This window comes from Oncorhynchus mykiss, chromosome 20 (genome assembly GCF_057628025.1).
Source record: "Oncorhynchus mykiss isolate SJ-2025 chromosome 20, ASM5762802v1, whole genome shotgun sequence".
Lineage (NCBI taxonomy): Eukaryota > Metazoa > Chordata > Actinopteri > Salmoniformes > Salmonidae > Oncorhynchus > Oncorhynchus mykiss.
The window spans coordinates 15,562,798-15,585,415 of record NC_143041.1 but is presented as its reverse complement, the minus strand read 5'-3'; the positions used below and the strand labels follow the sequence as shown (position 1 = coordinate 15,585,415).

The 22,618-nt window shown below is 42.6% G+C and overlaps 1 protein-coding gene across 3 annotated transcripts; it reads left to right on the top strand.

Annotated features, from left to right (window-relative positions):
- The first annotated feature begins 738 nt into the window (after positions 1-738).
- LOC110498740 (BRD4-interacting chromatin-remodeling complex-associated protein-like) lies at positions 739-21,329 on the top strand. 3 transcript variants are annotated; one of them, XM_036955734.2, is made up of 13 exons: positions 739-1,031; positions 3,308-3,359; positions 3,889-3,934; positions 4,144-4,192; positions 4,303-4,368; positions 4,460-5,653; positions 5,749-5,794; positions 5,878-5,927; positions 7,946-7,995; positions 8,681-8,826; positions 17,552-17,646; positions 17,725-17,827; positions 17,918-21,329. In XM_036955734.2, exons 2-13 carry the CDS (start codon positions 3,332-3,334, stop codon positions 18,379-18,381), a joined length of 2,337 nt encoding a protein of 778 aa, XP_036811629.2. In that variant the 5' UTR covers positions 739-1,031; positions 3,308-3,331; the 3' UTR covers positions 18,382-21,329. The 3 variants fall into 3 exon arrangements, with proteins under 3 accessions (XP_036811629.2, XP_090068448.1, XP_021431047.3); XM_021575372.3 differs by lacking the exon at positions 739-1,031 and adding an exon at positions 1,089-1,282; XM_090212322.1 differs by lacking the exon at positions 3,308-3,359 and having other exon boundaries at positions 752-1,031.
- The last annotated feature ends 1,289 nt before the right edge of the window (positions 21,330-22,618 follow it).

The following is a 22,618-nucleotide window of genomic DNA, read 5'->3' as shown; positions in this document are numbered from 1 at the left end:
GTACATTATTTTCTTTAGGAATGTAGTGGAGTAAAAGTTGTCCAAAATATAAATAGCAAAGTACAGATACCCTCAAAAACGACTAAAGTAGTACATTAAAGTATTTTTACTTAAGTACTTTACACCACTGCAAATATCCATATATAATGACGTTCATGTTTTATTGTGCCCCATTGTGAAAGCAAGTGGAAGGATGACAGTGCACATATTAAGCAAAACCTGAGCTTTAATCTAGGAGAACAAAATACACATTTCAGAATAGTAAAGTAGTATATCAGTAGCCACCTTCACAGTAGGTGTAGAAGAGTTTATTATGCATTTCTCAATGTCACATACACCTCACTTTCACATACAGTACCTGTTAATTCTTCTGCAGGAAGAAATAACTGCACTCTTCCAGTGTAGACTGCTGATGCAAGTATAAGAAATGGGTCTGTAGTTTAAGGAACACAATAGGCCTATATGAATTTACACCAGAATAGACTGAATTACATACAGTGTGTGTGGCTGACCCCCATCTCTGATTGAAACATGGTGTACATAGCATCACTGTGAATATGATTAATTGTGTTACATTGGCGATTACTTATAAAAGCTGTTTCCCCCATCCTATATCCCATTGGAGGGTATGTGAGTGGAATAACGCCCTCGTTTTGCTGATCTCTCTGTTGTCACAATGTACAGCTTCCTCAATTACTTTATCAGCCACATCAAGGTGTGGCATCTGCTAGTGGCCCGCCCCCTACCGTTCATAATGGCCAAGTCTACTGTAAAACAATTTCCTATTCATAGGGGAGAATAATTATGAAATATCTGTCATGAAAGTTCAAAAAAAAACTTTCATGAATGGTAGAACATAGTTTTTCAGTATTTAGAGTGTAGTGACTTTTTGTCCGTTCTATGTTACTTCTATGGAATATTGCATCGCTATCTGTAGAATGCTCTGATGTTACTGCCTTCTTCTGGAGCGGCACTACCCGTGCTGTGATGGCGAGGAAACCCCGTTGACAAGGCACTGCTTTTTCATGACGGTGAGTTTCCCTTTGAGTGTATTATAATTTTGTGATAAAATTTCTAGGAAAAAACACACACAACCTCCTTCCTCCCTTCCTTCGGGGAGGGAAGAGAGTGAGAGTGGAGAGAAATCTATCTGAGACAGAACAGGGACAGTGAGAAAAATATGAGTGGGAGAGGGAGAAGAAGGAGGAGGAGGAGAAGGAGGGGGGAGCAAATTAAAAGTTGCCAAATGGAGATATTGGGTTTCAAGAGGAGTGAGACAGGAGTAAGGGTTTGCCTTCTTTCAGTCGTCTTTATGTTATGCTAATCGAAAAAAACACCTAGGTATCGACACTGTTTAGCCGTGTGAACGAATTCTATCCGACGATTCTAAATAGGCGACGACGGCTAGCTAACCTTGAACAGGCCGATGTTTACAAGTAAAAGTCCGCGGTCAAATAGCTAGCCCAAAGAGCTGTTGCCGAAGACTCCGCGCGGTCGTAAATTCCACGATTGAAATATGTCTGTTCAGCCAATCGAGAGAAATCTGACGTTTTGCATTGCATGCTGGCAGATGAGCTAAATAGGAGACAAATGGTAACCTCTGAAGTCTACCCCAGCACAGCAGAGAAAGAGAGCACGTCAGCGACCAGTTAGAGGCTGGGAGGACAGGCTTTTTGTGCTCGAATGCGATTATCATTGTCTGTCGATTCAGTCTATTTTTGGACATAAATCACAAGCTGTACATCAGCTGGTGGTCTAAACGATGTTTCCAAAGCTTAAAACCGTGGCACGACTGTCGTTGCTAGCTGTTTGCACATTGATGCTACAATTTGGGAGGGTGTCATTACTATTTCAATTGGAGCTAAATGTGTCTACTATTCTTTGGATAAACTGATTTATAAATTACTCCGACCCTGACTAGCCATATCGTCTTGTACGCCTACTCCGACCACTAATTTGGTGACTAAGCTAGGTGCAGGGGAGAGGAAACACCATATTTTCAATAGCTTGGGCAACTGGCAAGCTAACAACGTTTTAGCTAGCCGCTGCTTGTTTTCCACATGCTCAAAATTCTGTGAAATTTGGAAAATTTAACTAGCTAAATATTCCAGGATTTATTGAGTGCATTTCTGCCAGTTATTTGACACGTGTAGACATATCCCCCCATTTAGTGGTGCTAGCTAACCCTGCCCCTATGACAAAATAACCCCAATGTTGAGAAGGGATCTCATTAGAGGTTAGCTAGCCGATTAGCCAACGTTAACCTGGTGATGGTGTCGTAGTTGTCAGCAAATATCTCAAAACGGACACACTTGAAGAGATCCTTCAAAGAGCACGTGTATCGGTGTAACTTGTGAAATAAAATATAGTTTTACGGTTTTCATTTTTTGTTGGTGGAAAGCTGAATATAAAGTGGCACTCTTAACTGCGTATGCTAGCAGCTAGCTAGATATCTGGGCTGCTAGCAAAAATACAGCTAGTTGTTTCACAATTCCAAAACGACCAGTTTTATTAACTATTAATCTTGTAATTCCCTACATTGAGCTACTCAATTGTAGCTGAGACATTTTATGACGCATTTTTTTTAGCCTTATTAGGCTTGGTTCTTTCTCAACCAAAGATGGTGGCCGAGTCGCCATTTTGTTTTAACGACTGGTTAAATGTGTTCAAGAGCACAATGTTACATCACTGACTTGACACAATGTATCACATTTGTCATTCGACATGGCTTCGAACGAAAGACACAAAAGAAGTCAAAAATGAAAATGTTGCTACCGTTGGACACATCACAGGCCCCCCCCCCTACAGTGGCATACCATTTTTCAAAACACCACCTTGTTTAACCCAGGCATTGCAGCTCTGAATTAACAAAATACACAGCTTCACCTTGAGAATATTCCAAGGCTACATTTACTGTTTTGCTCCTCATTGCTATTCACCACATTATTAACTGTTTTATGTCCCCTTTCACCACGATACAAAGCCAGCATCATTGGAGTTAGTTCTGTGGAATGTTGTTGGCTGTAAAACAAAGTAAATGCTTTGTAAACCTTCAACTCCCAAACAAACAACCTTTTAAAGGGAACAGGGTGGAGTTATTTACACTTTGATGACCATCTTCATTTAATGGGAGGTGACAGGAGAGTAGACCAATGTGCAGGAGAAGAGACAAGGGTAGGGGCGGGAGCTTCACTCTCAATACTGCACTTTTAATACCATTGTTCTTAACTTCTCTCTTTCTGTGCCTCCCCCATCTCTCTTTTTCTCCCCTCTTATCTCTCTTGTCTCTCACTCTGCCCCATCACAGCAAATAAAAGGTGGTGGTTAATGAATGATTCCATGCTCGCTGTCAGAAAGCTGTGAGTGTTTTATTGCATCGCCAACTGTTACCACACCAGAGATAAGCATGCAGATACAGTCTGAGACACACACACACACACAGGAGGAGACTGAGGAGAGGACGGCTCATAATAATTGCTGGAATGAAGTGAATGGAAATATATAAAAAAAACCATGTGTTTGATACCATTCCATTATTTCTCCATTTCAATCATTACTATGAGCCCGTCCTCCCCAGGTGCCACCGTCCGCCTGTGACCCACCCACCCAGCACGTCCTCTGTGTTGTCTCACTGTTTATGTCTCTGCATTACTTTCCGTAACTCTTTTGTGCTCACAAGCATTCATAAGAATTGTTGCAGCAATGTAGAATACTCAAAGAGGATTTAGAATTAGAGCTTTTGCATTTATGAGCTTTTTAGCATAGTTGCAGTATACAGTTAAAATAGGATATCTCCCCCTTCCTCTTATCCTTTCCTCCATTACACCTCTTTCTACTCACTTCACTCCCCTGTCACTTCATCCCTCTCTCTGCTCTCTCCTCACCCAGGTGTCATGGATGATGAGGACGATCGCCGTCTTCTGGATATTATAGGGTAAATCCATATAACACATAAATCACAAACACTATCTATAACACATCTACAAACATCTAACACTAAGGCATTAGTAATGGTAAGTGGAACAGATAAATCTGGTGCCCAGGGGTTACGAATGTTAAATAATAATTATATCTATTTTTTTTTTCTAAAGTCAAATTTGGATGTTCTCTGACTGAAGCTCTCTCCCTCCTTCTGTCCTCCAGGGATGTGCAGGCGTTGAATGACTACCTCCACGGCTCCACCAACAAGTCTGTGAGTGTCTCCCCCTCTGGTCTACTAGTTCATCCATGCCCATTTCAAGTCATAGAATATTAGCACGCTGCTTTGCATACAGGTGAAGTGACGTGTATTTTCTCCCTCAGATTGAGGAGGATGACGTGACGAACGCAGCTTACGGCTCTGCCGGAACCTTCTTCACCAGTAACACTGTGAGTAGAAATAAATCTGCACTTACCTGCTGGTAATGGGTTTATAAACTGATGGAGCCTGTATAGTTATAAAGTGTTCTCTTTCTCTCAGGCTGGCTCTAACTCCGGCCTCAAAGATGAAGAGTTTGAGGATTCAGCAGGGGTGGGCCTCCAGCTTTCCAGTAGCCTATCGTTCATTGAGGATGAGCTGGGGGGAGAAGCTTCTCCAGGAGGAATGGATCTTGGCGGAGGAGAGGACCAGCCCTTTGACATCCTGCAGAAGTCTCTCATGGAGGCAGACATTACTGAACAGACTCTGGAACAGGAGGCCATGCTAGACTCCCAACCACCTCCCCCTCCTCTCCCCTCGGCCCCCTCCCCATTCCCCCCCCAGCTGGTCTCGGGGGGGTACGGCAGCGGGGTCACCACATCGACTGCAGCTTTTCCCAGTGGTCAGTTCCTCCAGGGCGTGTCCCAGCTGCCTAATGGCCAGGCAGGGGGGCACATCCAGGTGTTGGGGTCCTTTGGCGGGGGAGGGGTCCAGCAGATCCTCCTCCGGCAGGGTGGTGGGGTAGGGGGGGCGGTGGGGGGAGTAGCAGCAGGGGGGCAGGTGTTTGCCACTCCCTCCCCAGTGGGCCAGGTGAACCAGGTAGGCTTGCCCTTTAAGAACATCCCCCTGCAGAATATCATCATCCAGAGAGGACCTGGGGGCGCCCAGGCCCTGGTCAGACCTATCCAGCCCAAACCCCTTCAAGCTGGGGCTCAGACTGTCTATAGCCTGGGACTCCAGACCACAACCACCACCATGGTTAACACCGCGGCCCAGGGACACTACACAGCTAACGGCTCCATCCTGGTCCACTCTCCCTTGGGGCAGCAGAACCAGGGACAGCAAGGCCAGGCCAACCTGCCCCCAGGGCAGTACCTGGTCCACCACAATGGGCCCTCAGACCCATCCCAATCAACCCTGCTAGCCAATCAGAACACAGTACAGCTCGTCGCCGGGCAGAACTTCACGGCGACGGCGGGAGGTCAGCTGATCCAGGTGGGAGGCAGCCAGGTGGGAGTAGGAGGAGCCATGACCCAAACATGGCAGAATTTTCCTGGTACGAACCCTGCCCCAGTACAGGCGGCATCAAACCAGGGGCGTCTGACGCTGGTTGGAACGGCGACTGGGGTTCAAGGGCAGGTGTCGGGCAGCCCAGTGCAGCGCCTCGTACTGTCTCAGACTCAGAACAGCAGCTCCCTCTCCCCCCTGTCTCTCTCTGGTACTGGTACTGCCTCACATGAACAGGAGTACACACAGGTATTAACTACAACTCTCTTCCTCACTTAATTATTACCTCTTTGCATGCGTTTCTATAATATGTTTTTGTCTTGTTTTGTTCTCCAATTCCTCAGGACAAGCAGGCTCAGACACAGCTCGTCAACCTCCTTGGAAACAAAGGTTTGTGTTTGTGTTTTTGTGTGTTGTTGTTATAGATGTATATAAACCCCTCTCCTGACTTCTGTTTCTCATTTGTTTCCTAGCTGTGAAAACAATGACCTACATCAGCCAAGACGCCCCGCTAAACACACAGGTATTCTACATGTTATACACTGTGTGTGTGAGGTCATGAAATGTTGTCAGCTGGTGATTGTCATGCCTGTCTCACAATAACTGATTGACTTTTAAGTAACATAAACTGTTTAAAATGTTTAACATATCCAGCTTCCATGCTTTGCTTACAATCCACTAATGCAGACCTTTGGAACATCTGAATTTGAAAAAGTCTAATAAATACATTTAATATAGCCTACACCATCACAATAAATCCATTATTTATTTTAGGCAGGTCTAAATATGTCGTCCTTAAGTTATGCCGTATGGCTGTGGGCTATGCTAGATCATTTAGCAGGCAAGATTTGCTTTTAATTTCTGTGGCATTATTTTATAGTTAGAAGAATACAATTGAACATAGCTGAATAAAATATAAATTATATTTTTCTCAGGTAGTGCGCACATGCAGCTATTCTGTGTTGAGCGGTTAACAAAGAAACAGGTCCTCCTAAATGCTTCATTTAGAGTTATTTATGCAACTTTACTTGTGATACAAACGTTGGGCTATATGTTTTGATTTCTAACACATTCTAAGGCTGCATGATGCTACTCTAATGATGATTTGAAAAAAGTCACATGAAAGGCAAGCGCAGGATTTATTGCGCAGGCTGCACACACTTCATCAGTCTCTCATTCACAATTTGACAAGCACTGATAATATTCTCACCCATAAGATTATTCTTAATAACATTTTATTTAGAATGGCCCAGAAAAAACTAAAACATGTCATCCGTAGCCTGCACTTGTCACGCCCTGACCATAGAGAGCCTTTGCTTTTCTATGGTATAGTAGGTCAGGGCGTGACTGGGGGTTTTTCTAGTTATTATTTTCTATGTGGGGTTCTAGTTTCGTTTTTCTATGTTGGTGTTTGGTATGATTCCCAATTAGAGGCAGCTGGCTATCGTTGTCTCTAATTGGGGATCATATTTAAGTAGCATTTTGTCCACCTGTGTTTTATGGGATATTGTTTTGAGTTAGTGTATGTTACACCTCTTTGTTACGGTTCGTTGTTTGTTTCGTTCGTTCATTCATTCGTTCTTTCTTTTGTGCCAGGTAGGTTTTTAATATGCCAGGTAGGCTACACTGTTTGTGAAGTGTATTAATGTGCTTAAATTTTAAGCAATAAATATGGCAGCATGAGAAAGCTGGCATCCTCTTTTTAAATAGTGTTCAGTCAAAACTATGTTTTCACACGTGATTGAACAAAGCTTATAAGAACACATGTTTCACTAGGCTCTGTAGGCTATGGGCTCTCCAACTGTGTTCCAGGGGTCTTGGGACTACAGGCTACGTTTGAGGTTATTTAGCCACTTTAGTTGTGATACAAACCTTATAAAAACATAGGCCCATGGGCTAAGATACATGATGCATGAGATGATTTGAAAAAGTTGTGCTGTTTCTGGCCTTAGACTGCACACGCTTGGCATCATTCACAAGTGATAATATTCTCACCTATCAGACTATTTTCAATTTAATCTTGTCTTTACAAATATTATTTAGTATATGTGTGAAATTAGATTTAGAATGGACCATTATCATTCACGGAACAGAGGCAGGGTCAAAAAATACATGTCATCTGTATTTAAATGAAACCTTTTATTTAACTAGGCAAGCCAGTTACGAATACATCCTTATATACAATGACGGCCTACCGGGGAACAGTGGGTTAACTGCCTCGTTCAGTGGCAGAACGACAGATTTGTACCGTGTCAGCTCGGGGATTCGATCCAGCAGCCTTTTGGGTTACTTGCCCAACACTCTAACCACTAGGCTATGCACTTGAATTTTCATGCTAGTCAGGTAGGCACGCCCCCCGATTTATAAAGTGAAGCGATGTGCTTGATATTAGGAAAGTTGAGAAATAAATATAGTAGGCCTAGCCTACAGAAAGCGGATGGGATCCTCTTCTTTTTAATAGTGGCCTATAGAAATATTGCGAAACATGGGTTTACAGACCAGTGTGGTGATGATGATGATATTGAAATATGTCTCTTGTAGGTCAGTGCTCAGAAGAGGCCGGCCCCTCAGCAGCTCACCAGAGGAGGAATGTAAGTAGTGTATGTGTATAGATGCTGTGTGTGTGTGTGCATGCAGTGCTCTTGTGAAAGTCTACACACTCCTTGCACAGTTTTCAAATTTAGCTGCCTTAAAGGTCCAATGCATCTGTTTTTATCTCAATATCAAATCATTTCTGGGTAACAATTAAGTGCCTTACTGTGATTGTTTTCAATTAAAATGGTCAAAAAGAAACTAAATAGCAAGAATGGCTCTCTTGAGTGTTGAGTGTTCCTGTATTGTCCAGTCTCCACCCTGACTTAAATCTGAGGCAAGGTTTGAATATTGCTGTCCATCAATGATTCCCTACCAAATGTACTGATCTTGAGCAATTTTGACAAAAACAATGGATGTACGTTGCCCTAAGAGTTGAGCAAGGTTGGTAGAATTTTATTCAAAATTATTCACAGCTGTAATGGCTGCCAAAGATGCTTCCACTAAGCATTAACTCTGGGGTATGAAGACATGCAATCAACTTTGGATTGGTTTTCATTTAATCGTTTTTAGATAGAATTTTAAGGCAGCAAAATGTGAAGACTGTGCAAGGGGTGTGTAGACTTTAACTAGGGACTGGATATGTGCGTGTCAGTGGCGTACCGCAGTTTTGCTGGGCACCCCCTTGGGGGGCTGCTGGAGTGTGTGTGTGTGATGATAAGTGTACTATGTGTGTCTCTCCAGGATGCTACAGCAGTTGAGGATGGATCATTCGGGGGTTCTGTCACCTGACATCGCCCGCTTCACCTCATTGGATGACGCACTGCACAGACTCCTCCCCTACCACGTGTTCCATGGAGCTCCGCCCAACAGGGAAGAGTTTTCCCAAGGTCAGCTGTTTGTTCACCCGCCCGGAGGTGCATATGCAACAGCCCAAAGTCAGACACTAACACGGAGCCCAAACCGGCTGCGCGCGCGCCATCGTGCATACATTTATTTTGTCCCCCCACATCAAAGCGATCACTACCCCCAGGTTAAAATATCAAAACAAACTCTGAACTAATTACATTAATTTGGGTATAGGTCAAAAGCATTAAACATTTATGGCAATTGAGCTATCTAGCTTGCACTTGGCTTGCTGTTGCTAGCTAATTTGTCCTGGGATATGAACATTGAGTTGTTATTTTACCTGAAATGCACAAGGTCCTCTACTCGGACAATTAATCCACAAATAAAACGGTCAACCGAATCGTTTCTAGTCATCTCTCCTCCTTCCAGGTTTTTTATTCTTTGAACTTATAGGGTGATTGGCATCTAAACTTTCATAGTATTACCACGACGACCGACAACACAGTTCGTCTTTCAATCACCTACGTGGGTATAACCAATGAGATGGTACGTGGGTATCTGCTTCTATAAACTAATGAGGAGATGGGAGAGGCAGGACTTGCACTGCGATCTGCATCACAAATAGAACTGACTTCTATTTTAGCCCTTGGCAACGCAGACCGCGAGCAGTGGGTGCAATAATGGAATAATATAGATTTCTAAATTTATTTTGCAACGCTCGCGCATGCGATGTGAGCGGTGTAGTCAGGGTATAATGTGGTTTTCCAACAGCAAGTCTCAAATCAACATGGCTGTGTTGCCATTGTTTATGAAATGTTTTCGTTAGAATGTCAAAATAATCATCTAACCCCGATATCCCACAAACTGAAATCATAATATAATATTGTTTCCACATTGTATAATTGATTAGTGAGAGAGAGCCTCAAATATCACATTTATTTGAATATATCCGCTGTACACATAAATTCTGGGAAATTTGTTTCAGTCATGTATTTGTGTGGGTAAAACGTAAACACCCTAATGATTGGTTGACAATAGAGCCTCCCACAATGCATGCGATGGCTGCATAGCGCAGTTGGGGAAAAGCAACTGAAGAAACGTCATTAACTTTGATCACGTGATTTTTGTAAAGTTCATGGAGTTGACATGTTGGTGTGACGCTGCTTGCTTAGCGAGTACCACTTCCTCCCGATTCGGCTCACACTGAGGCTTGAACCTGTGCCTTGCTAGCACATGTGACCGCTCTCCTGAAGTGTCTTACCAGTCGGCTGGCGTAAGTAGGGACACTTCAGGCTGAGGAGTACATTTTATACATCCCATGTGCTACGTAGGTGGCAGTCGGACAATTCTTATCCCCAGAATGGGCATGATGCAATGCTTTGCTCTCACACAGTCAAGAGTATTTGCGCTTGTGCACGGGTTCGCTTCACCCTGCTACAACGTGGTAGTTACAGGATCAAAACAGCTGAGGGTTTAGCCTTACGCTTCAACGCTCCAGGTTGTTGCGGAAATTGACCCACTACTACTGTTTAAGTCGTGCACCTACGTCATCTCGCGTCATCTCCCTAAATCTACCTTTAAACTTGACCTGACCTATCACGTTATGTATTACTGCCCCACAGTGGCAAGAAGTGACCTCCCAAAAAACACAAACTATACAACACATACAGTTGAAGTTGGAAGTTTAGGTTGGAGTCATTAAAACTCGTTTTTTCAACCACTCCACAAATTTCTTGTTAACAAACAAGTCAGTTAGGACATCTACTTTGTGCATGACAATTCTTTTTTCCAACAACAATTGTTTACAGATAGATTATTTCACTTAAGGTGTCAATTCCTGTGGGTCAGATTAACATACACTAAATTGTCTGTGCCTTTAAACAACTTGAAAAATTCCAGAAAATGATGTCATGGCTTTAGAAGCTTCTGATAGGATAACTGACATCATTTGAGTCAATTGGAGGTGTACCTGTGGATGTATTTCAAGGCCTACCTTTAAACTCAGTGCCTCTTTACTTGACATCATGGGAAAATCAAAATAAATCAGTCAAGACCTCCGAAAACAAATTGTAGACCTCCACAAGTCTGGCTCATCCTTGGGAGCAATTTCCAAACACCTGAAGGTATCATGTTCATCTGTACAAACAATAGTATGGAAGTATAAACACCAAGGGACCACGCAGCTGTCATACCGCCCAGGAAGGAGACTCGTTCTGTCTCCTAGAGATGAACGTACTTTGGTGCGAAAAGTGCAAATCAATCCCAGAACAACAGCAAAGGACCTTGTGAAGATGCTGGAGGAAACGGGTACAAAAGTATCTATATCCACAGTAATATATATCGACGTAACCTGAAAGGCCGTGCAGCAAGGAAGAAGCCACTCCTCCAAATCCGCCATAAAAAAGCCAGCCTACGGTTTGCAACTGCACATGGGAACAAAGATCGTACTTTTTAGAGAAATGTCCTCTGGTCTGATGAAACAAAAATATAACTGTTTGGCCAAAACGACCATCGTTATGTTTGTAGGAAAAAGGGGGAGGCTTGCAAGCCGAAGAACACCATCCCAACCGTGAAGCACGGGGGTGGCAGCATCATTTGTGGGGGTGCTTTGCTGCATCAGGGACTGGTGCACTTCAGAAAATAGATGGCATAGCAAGGAACATTATGTGGATATATTGAAGCAACATCTCAAGACATAAGTCAGGAAGTTAACGCTTGGTTGCAAATGGATCTTCCAAATGGAGAATGACCCCAAGCATTCTTTCGAAGTTGTGGCAAAATGGCTTAAGGACAACAAAGTCAAGGTATTGGAGTGGCCATCACAAATCCCTGACCTCAATCCTATAGAATAGTTGTGGGTAGAACTGAAAAAGTGTGTGCGAGCAAGGAGGCCTACAATCCTGACTCAGTTACTCCAGCTCTGTCTGGAGGAATGGGCCACAATTCACCCAACTTATTTTGGAAGCTTGTGGAAGGCTACACGAAACGTTTGACCCAAGTTTAACAATTTAAATGCAATGCTACCAAATACTAATTGAGTGTATGTAAACTTCTGACCCACTGGGAATGTGATGAAAGAAATAAAAGCTGAAATAAATCATTCTCTCTACTATTATTCTGACATTTCACATTATTAAAATAAAGTGGTGATCCTAACGGACCTAAGACAGATAATTATTACGAGGATTAAATGTCAGGAATTGTGAAAAACTGAGTTTAAATGTATTTGGCTAATAATGTAAACTTACGACTTCAACTGTGCGTGGCTCCTAGCCTCCCCTGCATACAGTAGATAGGCGACTTTCTTTACTAACACTAAAACAAAAACTGAAATTACAAAAAATTGAACTGTTTTTATAGAACTTAAGCTAAATAAAAACTAGGAAAGTGGATCTGCAAACTAACTGAATCTAAACTGAATTTCAAATAGAAAATGGCAAACTAAAAGAAAAGAAAAACGCAAAACTATAATAACCTTGATTCCCAATGTGATGTGTGGACTTGATAATCACAATTTAGGCTAATAATATAACTCAATCACTGTTTGTAAAAATGCATGAGCACGTAGTGATGGAGAGCAGGCCTAGCCTATAAATAAAATGTTATTTGTCACATGCTTCATAAACAACAGGTGTAGACTAACAGTGAAATGCTAACTTATGGGTCCTTTTCCAATATTGCAGAGTTAAAGAAAAAATAAATAACAATAATGACAAAAAATAACATGTCATTAAAAATACAGGGAGTACCAGTACTGAGTTGATGTACAGGAGTACGAGGTAATTGAGGTAGCTATGTACATATAGGTAGTGGTAAAATGACTAGGCAAGTAGTAGCAGCATATGTGGTGAGTGTGAGTGTGTGGCATCAGTATGCATGTGTGCGCGGGCGTATGTATGTATGTGTTGTGGTGTCAGTGTAAGTACAGTCCAGTGTGTGTGCATAGAGACAGTGTAAGAGAGTTAGTGCAAAAAAAAGGTAAATGCAGGTTGTCCGGGTAGCCATTTGATGAGCTATTTAGCAGTCTTGTTTAGCTGTCTTATTTATGGCTTCGTGGTGGAAGCTGTTCAGGGTCCTGTTGGTTCCAGATTTTGTGCACTGTAACCGCTTGCCAACAATTTATGGCTTGAGGGGGTAACGTTGATCAATCTAATGTTCTAATACACTCGTTGATATTGAATAATAGAATATTAGTTTCTGTGTTAAAAATTATACATCGTTGGGTCCATTTGTTGAAATTGAATAATAGAAAATTGGCTGAAATTGTTTACAATTCTTATTTTTCTACCATGTAAAATGTTCTAATTTACCTTTTTTTGACCTGAAAGTTGAAATATTAGCGTGGCTGGAAAATTGTGGTTCATCACTGTGGTTCAAGTGGATGCTACCATTTCAGTGCGGGGGAGATTAGCCTCGTCTACACTGTAAAGTGGTAAATTAATGTGTCACACATACAGTGATTTATTTATTTATATATATATATAGCTTATGATCATTGATCTAATAAGCCTATTTACAGTGCCTTGCGAAAGTATTCGGCCCCCTTGAACTTTGCGACCTTTTGCCATATTTCAGGCTTCAAACATAAAGATATAAAACTGTATTTTTTTTGTGAAGAATCAACACAATCATGAAGTGGAACGACATTTATTGGATATTTCAAACTTTTTTAACAAATCAAAAACTGAAAAATTGGGCGTGCAAAATTATTCAGCCCCCTTAAGTTAATACTTTGTAGCGCCACCTTTTGCTGCGATTACAGCTGTAAGTCGCTTGGGGTATGTCTATCAGTTTTGCACATCGAGAGACTGACATTTTTTCCCATTCCTCCTTGCAAAACAGCTTGAGCTCAATGAGGTTGGATGGAGAGCATTTGTGAACAGCAGTTTTCAGTTCTTTCCACAGATTCTCGATTGGATTCAGGTCTGGACTTTGACTTGGCCATTCTAACACCTGGATATGTTTATTTTTGAACCATTCCATTGTAGATTTTGCTTTATGTTTTGGCTCATTGTCTTGTTGGAAGACAAATCTCCGTCCCAGTCTCAGGTCTTTTGCAGACTCCATCAGGTTTTCTTCCAGAATGGTCCTGTATTTGGCTCCATCCATCTTCCCATCAATTTTAACCATCTTCCCTGTCCATGCTGAAGAAAAGCAGGCCCAAACCATGATGCTGCCACCACCATGTTTGACAGTGGGGATGGTGTGTTCAGCTGTGTTGCTTTTACGCCAAACATAACGTTTCGCATTGTTGCCAAAAAGTTCAATTTTGGTTTCATCTGACCAGAGCACCTTCTTCCACATGTTTGGTGTGTCTCCCAGGTGGCTTGTGGCAAACTTTAAACAACACTTTTTATGGATATCTTTAAGAAATGGCTTTCTTCTTGCCACTCTTCCATAAAGGCCAGATTTGTGCAATATACGACTGATTGTTGTCCTATGGACAGAGTCTCCCACCTCAGCTGTAGATCTCTGCAGTTCATCCAGAGTGATCATGGGCCTCTTGGCTGCATCTCTGATCAGTCTTCTCCTTGTATGAGCTGAAAGTTTAGAGGGACGGCCAGGTCTTGGTAGATTTGCAGTGGTCTGATACTCCTTCCATTTCAATATTATCGCTTGCACAGTGCTCCTTGGGATGTTTAAAGCTTGGGAAATCTTTTTGTATCCAAATCCGGCTTTAAACTTCTTCACAACAGTATCCCGGACCTGCCTGGTGTGTTCCTTGTTCTTCATGATGCTCTCTGCGCTTTTAACGGACCTCTGAGACTATCACAGTGCAGGTGCATTTATACGGAGACTTGATTACACACAGGTGGATTGTATTTATCATCATTAGTCATTTAGGTCAACATTGGATCATTCAGAGATCCTCACTGAACTTCTGGAGAGAGTTTGCTGCACTGAAAGTAAAGGGGCTGAATAATTTTGCACGCCCAATTTTTCAGTTTTTGATTTGTTAAAAAAGTTTGAAATATCCAATAAATGTCGTTCCACTTCATGATTGTGTCCCACTTGTTGTTGATTCTTCACAAAAAAATACAGTTTTATATCTTTATGTTTGAAGCCTGAAATGTGGCAAAAGGTCGCAAAGTTCAAGGGGGCCGAATACTTTCGCAAGGCACTGTATATTTGTATTGACTGTAAAAACACAAGCAAATTAGCTTCAAGTGATTTTAATTTCAGAAATCTGTTCCAAAGTATTGCCACACTTAGGAGAGAGAGAGAGAGAGAGAGAGAGAGAGAGAGAGACACTCAGTGGACAGTTTTTTAAAAATTACACAACCCTGTTCACAAATGTTTAGCTCCTACAGAGTGAGTCACATGGGCGTGGCTTGCAATATAGAACATTCAGTTATTATTCGATTGAACGTTTGAATGGGCAAAACGAGTGACCTAAGTGTGGTATGATCATTGGTGCCAGGCATGCCGGTTCCAGTATTTCTGAAACAGCCGGCCTCCTGGGCTTTTCACGTACGATAGTGTCTAGGGTCTACCGAGAATGGAGCGACAAAACACATCCAGTCAGCGGCAGTCCTGTGGGCAAAAACAGCTCGTTGATGAGAGGTCGAAGGAGAATGGCAAGAATTGTGCAAGCTAACAGGCGGGCCACAAACGCAGCATAACCGTGGTGTTCAGAACAGCATCTCAGAACGCACAACTTGTCGGTCCTTGTCACGGATGGGCTATTACAGCAGACGATCACACTGAGTTCCACTCCTATTAACTAAAAATAAGAAGAAGCACGTGATCACCAAAACTGGATAATTGTAGAGTGGAAAAATATCTCCTGGTCCGACAAATCCAGGTTCATGTTGCGTAATGCGGTTGGCGAGTCAGGATTTGGCGTAAGCAGTCCATGGCCCCATCCTGCCTGGTGTCAACGGTACAGGCTGGTGGCGGTGGTGTAATGGTATGGGGAATGTTTTCCTGGCACACGTTAGGTCCCTTGATACTCGTTGAGCAATGGTTCCATTCCCTGTAGAATTTGGGCTGTTCTGGAAACAAAGGGGATTCCGACCCGGTACTAAATGGGTTTACCTAATAAACTGGCCACTGAGTGTATGTGATCGTATTCAAATATATAAGCAAGGTTGTAAATGATTATGTTTTAGTCAAATATTATATCGGTTTTGGCAACTTGTGGTCAATTTGCAGTCTACAAGAGAATCTTCCTGTGGGTGAATTTAGTTGATGATCCCTGAGAAAGGCTATATTGTTCATTAAATTAAGTTGCGATTTTTGCTAACTAAAAGACAGATCTTTTCATTGTTTTCTCTTTACAGCATTGTTTCCCAAACTTGGTCCTGGGAACCCCAAGGGCTGCATGTTTAGTTTTTTGCCCTAGCACTACACAGCTGATTCAAATAATCAAAGCTTGATGATTAGTTGATCATTTGAATCAGCTGTGTAGTGTTAGGGCAAAAAAACAAAACGTGCACCCATTGGGGTCCCGAGGACTGAGTTTGGGAAACACTGCTTTACAGCAATAGTTTGGAAAGAAAATAGCTATGTTTTCCCGTAATTGTATTTTGAAATATTGCAATATGCCTGGCTGGGCCTCTCTACTTTTCACTGACAGTCGAAACTCAACAATCATCTATTTGGTATTTGCCGTGTGCGCTGCCCAAATTGCGGACCCTTCCTGCTGGAGGCAATGTGATTTTAAAAACAATCCACAGCTTGTTTTTTTTCCAAAGACGCTCATAATCCTTTGTGGCCAAATGATGCATTCTGGTGCCGTAGCCTGTTTTTTTTTTCTGTTTTAATTTATTTATGTAATAGACTATTTAGGCTTTATAATTATGGCAATTGAATTCAATATACTTTAGGGAAAGCTTAGCCATATGCCTTTGTTGCCTGAGAATACCAGAGGTGTCTTTAATGATTGACGCATTCATTCTATCTAGTTTACATTGTTAAAGTTTTTCATCTCTCATTCTCTTAAGCAGTTAAGATGTTTAAGGACCGGGGACAAAATGCAATTAAAAAAATTATAATTAACAAATTACATCAGTTTAACCGGTTTTAAGGAAATTAAAAGCTGTGAAAACAACCAAACATGTTTCTGAGAAGATTTCAGTTCGTCTTGGATGCATATTTTATGTGGTTGGAATACTATCGGCTTTTATGACGCTGATAAGGATAGGGACCGTCTGTAAAGATGCTATCTCGCATTCACATTCTCTCGAGGCTGAATGAAGTAAATCATATTTCTCCACTCCTGTTGAAGAGTCAAAATGTAGGTTTTGTATATGAATTAGTATAGTGTCTCACAATCATTACACAGAACGTAGCTGCCACTGCAATCATCCTCTTTTACCTCTTCACCAAATCTTCCCCATACATTAGGCTACCTACTGTTCTGACCCTCCTTCTATTTATTTTCAACTCTCCATTTCGCAGCTTTTCTCTTATTGAATTCAACTCAGACCTTTTGTCTCAGTGGATCGACGTTAACTTTTTCTGCTCAAGTTCCCAAAACATTTGGCAATTGGTGTGTATTTGGTAAACTTACAGTTAGTCCCTAAATAAAAACCTCAATGTAGCCTATAGATATGAACTGCGCAATAATGATACATTTATGGATTTTTAATGCATTGTTTTCTCTTTATTCAACCCACCCGCCCTTCATCCACGCCATATTTCATGACCCTAAACCCGTCCGCCCTGCGGACATAACCGCTGGGACTGCAGGTTCTGTGTCAACCCATGCACCACTAGTGTGTGTGTGTGTCTGTGTAACCACTGTATTCTGTCTCTTAACAGTGGATGATGAGTTTGAGTCGATGGCGACTCAGGTATTGAAAAGGACCCAGGTCATGATCAACAAATACAGACGACTGCTGATGGTGGAGGCTGAGGTGAGTACGCACACACACAATTATTTTGAATCTTTGAAAAGTGTTGTGCTAACAGGAAGTCCCTTCCCCTCCCTGCAGCGCTCCAGTCCCTCCTCAGAGATGGTGATGATTGACAGGACCTTCAACCAAGAGGAGCGCCAGAACCTGACACAAGACAAACGTATGATACTGGTGGACCCAGGTGAGGAGGTGGGACTTGGCAGGGTTGTGGACCATTGAGCAAGTGTGGACCATTGTTTTTTCTCATCATCGTCTCTCTCTCCCTCCATAGATGGCTTCTTGGAAGATTTCTGCTGTGGGGTGAAGACATCTCCCCTCTCTCTACCCTGCCTCTCCTTGGACCCTCTCTCCACCCCCTCGTCCAGCCACGGCGGTAGACAGACAGGGAGGGGTGCGACCACAGACCCCCCTTACAGGACAGACCCCCAGTCGGGCTATGGAGACCCGGGGGGAGGAGGGAGAGGAGGAATAGACTCTTTTAAGAGTATCATGGACCTGAGGAGGACTCAACATAGCAACTATGGAAACAAAGCTGCCTCTAGCAACCACAGCAACTATCACCATGGCAATGTGGCTGCTACTGCCACAGTCGCGATGTCGACAGAGCCGGTACAGACTCAGTTCCTGTCTCACCTGTCCTCCTCTCACCCCCAGACCCCCCTGCCCCTCCCTCCCACCCTGCCCGACACAGACTCGGTTCTAGAGGCAGCTGTGAACAGCATTCTAGAATGTTAGACAGACAGATTTGACAGACGGACGTGCCACCATTCCATCTCTCTCATCCCCCTCCATCCTTTGCCCCGCCGGCTCATTCTTGGGGCATGTTTTTTATTGTTTCTTTTCTTATTTTGCTCTCCCATTGTCAGTCCTTTTCAACCAGCTCTGAGTTAGTTACAGTCATAGAAATATAATCTAGATATATGGTTACAGTACTATGGTTACTATGGTTACTGTAGGACAACCAGGGGTCATGACCTGTGTTACATCATGTCCTGTTGGGTGTGAGCCGGAAGAAGATATCAACCCCCTGAACCCCAACTTTAGCCACGTGCAATTATGCTGAAGTTTAGGGAGGAAGAATATGATGATGATGATTCTGTGCCTGAGAAATTCTATGTTGTCCTTCAAATGTTTACATGAAGAAGCCTTGTAAGAAATGTCCTTTAATTTTTGCACCTGACATTACACATCTTCACACACTGAGTATACCAAACATTAGGAACACCCCCCCCCCCCCCCTCCCCCATGATAACAGCCTCAATTCGTCAGGGGAATGACTCTATAAGGTGTCGAAAGCGTTCCACAGGGATGCTGGCCCATGTTGACTCTAATGCTTCCCACAGTTGTGTCAAGTTGACTGGGATGACCTTTGGGTGGTGGAACATTCTTGATATACACAGGAAACTGTTGAGTGTGAAAAATCCAGCAGCGTTGCAGTATTTGACAAAGACCGGTGTGCCTGGCACATACAACCATACCTCGTTCACAGGCACTTACATTTTTGGTCTTCTGAATGGCATACATTCACAGTCCATGTCTCAAGGCTTAAAAATACTTCTCCCCTTCATCTACACTGATTGAAGTGGATTTAACAACCGACATCAATAAGGGATCATAGTTTTCACCTGGATTCACCTGGTCAGTCTTATGGAATGGAAAGAGCAGGTGTTCTTAATGTATTGTATACTCAGTGTATGATACCATAGTCATTTGATGGATTTGACAACTACCAGAAATATATTGTTATTTTTCTGTTCTATACTTCAGTTTTCATAGTCAAGCCAGAGAGACTCACTCACACGCTGAGTGTCTTAACTACTAAAGCAGCTTTTGGTTTTCTGTCAGTTTTTTAAATGTATCTTTGACATTTTTCTTATGTACCTTAAAGGTATGTGATGCCCCTCCGCGCGCACACACACACATTTTGTTCTTCTATCCTCGTGGGGACCTAAAATTAATTTCCATTCAAAATCCTATTTGACCTAACCTTAACCCCTAAACACTTATTGTGTTCGGGTTCTGCGCATGTGACAAAGTTTGATTTGAACTCCTAACTCCTAAACCTAATTGTAACCATAACCCTAAACCTAACCCCTAAGCTTAAAATAGCCTTTGTCCTCATGTACCCATGTATCCTCATGTACCCAAGGGATAAAACATTATTATTTTTTTACTATCCTTGTGGGGACTTTTGGGGGTTTTAGGTTCCCACAAGGATAGAAAAACCGACCCACACATCAAACACACACATTTTGTTCTATCTTCATGGGGACCTAAAATTAATTTCCATTCAAAATACTATTTTTCCTGACCTTAACCTGGAACCCAAACCCTGAACCTAATCCCTTACCCAAACCCTAATTGTAAGCATAACCCTAAACCTAACCTCTAAGCTTAAAATAGCATTTGTCCTCATGGGGATGTGGGAAATGTCCCCACGAGGGGAGAATTTTTCTTGTTTTACTATCCTTGTCCCCACAAGTATAGAAGAACCAAGACACACACACACACACACACACACACGTGTATTGGTGTTGGGGGGAGCTAACTCCTCAGATTGAGGGAAAAATGTTACGACATGTTTATCTTTTTTTATATAGATTAGATTTAGTTAATTTAAAAAAATGAAACATCACTATTATTTGTGTTGTTAGTGATGTGTGTCCCAGCGATGTCAACACGCAACCATGGCAATGTCTTACTGTCATGTGATACAATGACCCTGGAAGGTCATGGATTGTATATGTATGTCCACTCTCTGTGAACGTGTGCTGGTGTGTTCGTATGTTTGTGTGTTCACTCACCCCGGATGAATGTTACTCGTTCCCTAGCACACTTAGTTTCCCCTCCTCCACTCTATCCTTCTCTCCCTCCCCACAGTTAAGAGATGAGAGACAAGTGTATGTAAACTCTGCTTTTAAACTGACTGAAGGAACAGACTGAAGGCCTTAGATAGAAAGTGTCTTGTGTCTGAGTGAGTAAGGGCTTGAATGGTCGTGTTCTCCTGCTCAAACGTCGCATACATCAACCAATGGTTGCGTGCCACGTCCTTGACTGTGCCGTGGCGTCGGGCACCAGATTGCTAGAACATATGTGGCACGTCTATCCTATCCAGGTGTTGTAAGGTCTTCATGTGCCAGCAGTGTCTGAGCAGAGGAACACAACCACTGGGTGTGGCCTTCTCAGCCCTGGTCCTGAGGACCCCTGTGTCTGCTGGTCGACACACTATTCCCCATATATTTTTACCCAGAGCCTATGTAACTCACCCCATGTGACTCAAAAGTAGTGGACTATATGGGAAGTAATTTCACACAGGAGTGTCTTGAGGGGTTAAGGTACTAGGCTATGCCCTTTCTGCCAAGGAGAGCAATACATTTCTACTTTCTTGACCCGTTTTCACTGTTGACTTTCTTTTCGTCTGTCTCACTATCTACATGATTTGTATAGGGGCTTTTTTGGTATAAAAAATGAAAACGTGAAACACAAAATATTTATAATTTTTTGTAAGGAAAACCCCAGAGGAAAAACACGAGAAAAATGAAGTTCTTTTTTATTCTGTTGGCATTGAAGTGTTCCAAGAGAAATTGTTACAAAATACTGTCAGTTGTTCATTTCTAGTTTGTGTGTTTACTACAACAGCAACAATAGGTCAATAATAAATTCATTTTGAATACAATCATAAACTGGCTCAGCCTGATTGATTTAATACATTTTCCAACACATGTATTATTGGTAGTAGTTAGATATTCAGTTTGTTGTGGGGTCCAGTATGAAACTCATACTGCTGGTCATTATTTCACATTCAATTCATTCAAGGCTCCACAGACTTACAACATAGCATGTTGCTGGTAGCATGTTCCACTAGATGTTGGAACATTGCTGCGGGGACTAGCTTCCATTCAGCCACAACAGCATTAGTGAGGTTGGGCACTGATGTTGAGCGATTAGGCCTGGCTCGCAGTCGTCGTTCCAATTCATCCCAAAGGTGTTCGATGGGGTTGAGGTCAGGGCTCTGTGCAGGCCAGTCAAGTTCTTCCACACCGATCTCGAGAAACCCTTTCTGTATGGACCTCGCTTTGTACACGGGCATTGTCATTCTGAACGGTACACTGTCCTCCCAGTACATATCAAAGCTGCAGGCTAAGGTTAAGTCTAGGCCTGGTTTCCTCTATCGTAATCGCTCCTCTTTCACCCTAGCTGCCAAACTAACCCTGATTCAGATGACCATCCTACCCATGCTAGATTACAGAGATGTAATTTATAGATCGGCAGGTAAGGGTGCTCCACCAATGCTCCATATAGGACACATCACTGCACTCTGTACTCCTCTGTAAACTGGTCATCTCTGTATACCTGTTGCAAGACCCACTGGTTGATGCTTATTTATAAAACCCCCTTAGGCCTCACTCCACACTATCTGAGAAATCTACTGCAGCCCTCATCCTCCACATACAACACCCGTTCTGCCAGTCACATTCTGTTAAAGGTCCCCGAAGCACACACATCCCTGGGTCGCTTGTCTTTTCAGTTCGCTGCAGCGAGCGACTGGAACGAGCTGCAGCAAACACTCAAACTGGACAGTTATATCTCAATCTCTTCATTCAAAGACTCAATCATGGACACTTACTGACAGTTGTGGCTGCTTTGCGTGATGTATTGTTGTCTCCACTTTATTGTTCTTTGTGCTGTTGTCTGTACCCAATAATGTTTGTACCATGTTTTGTGCTGCTGCCATGTTGTGTTGCTACCATGCTGTGTTGTCATGTGTTGCTGCCTTGCTATGTTGTTGTCTTAGGTCCCTCTTTATGTGGTGTTGTGTTGTCTCTCTTGTCGTGATGTGTGTTGTGTCCTATATTTTTTTAATTTTTAATCCCAGCCTGTCCCAGCAGACGTTTGTTACGCGCTCTGCACTTCAGCACTCGGAGGTCCCGTTCTGTGAGCTTGTGTGGCCTACCACTTCGCGGCAGAGCTA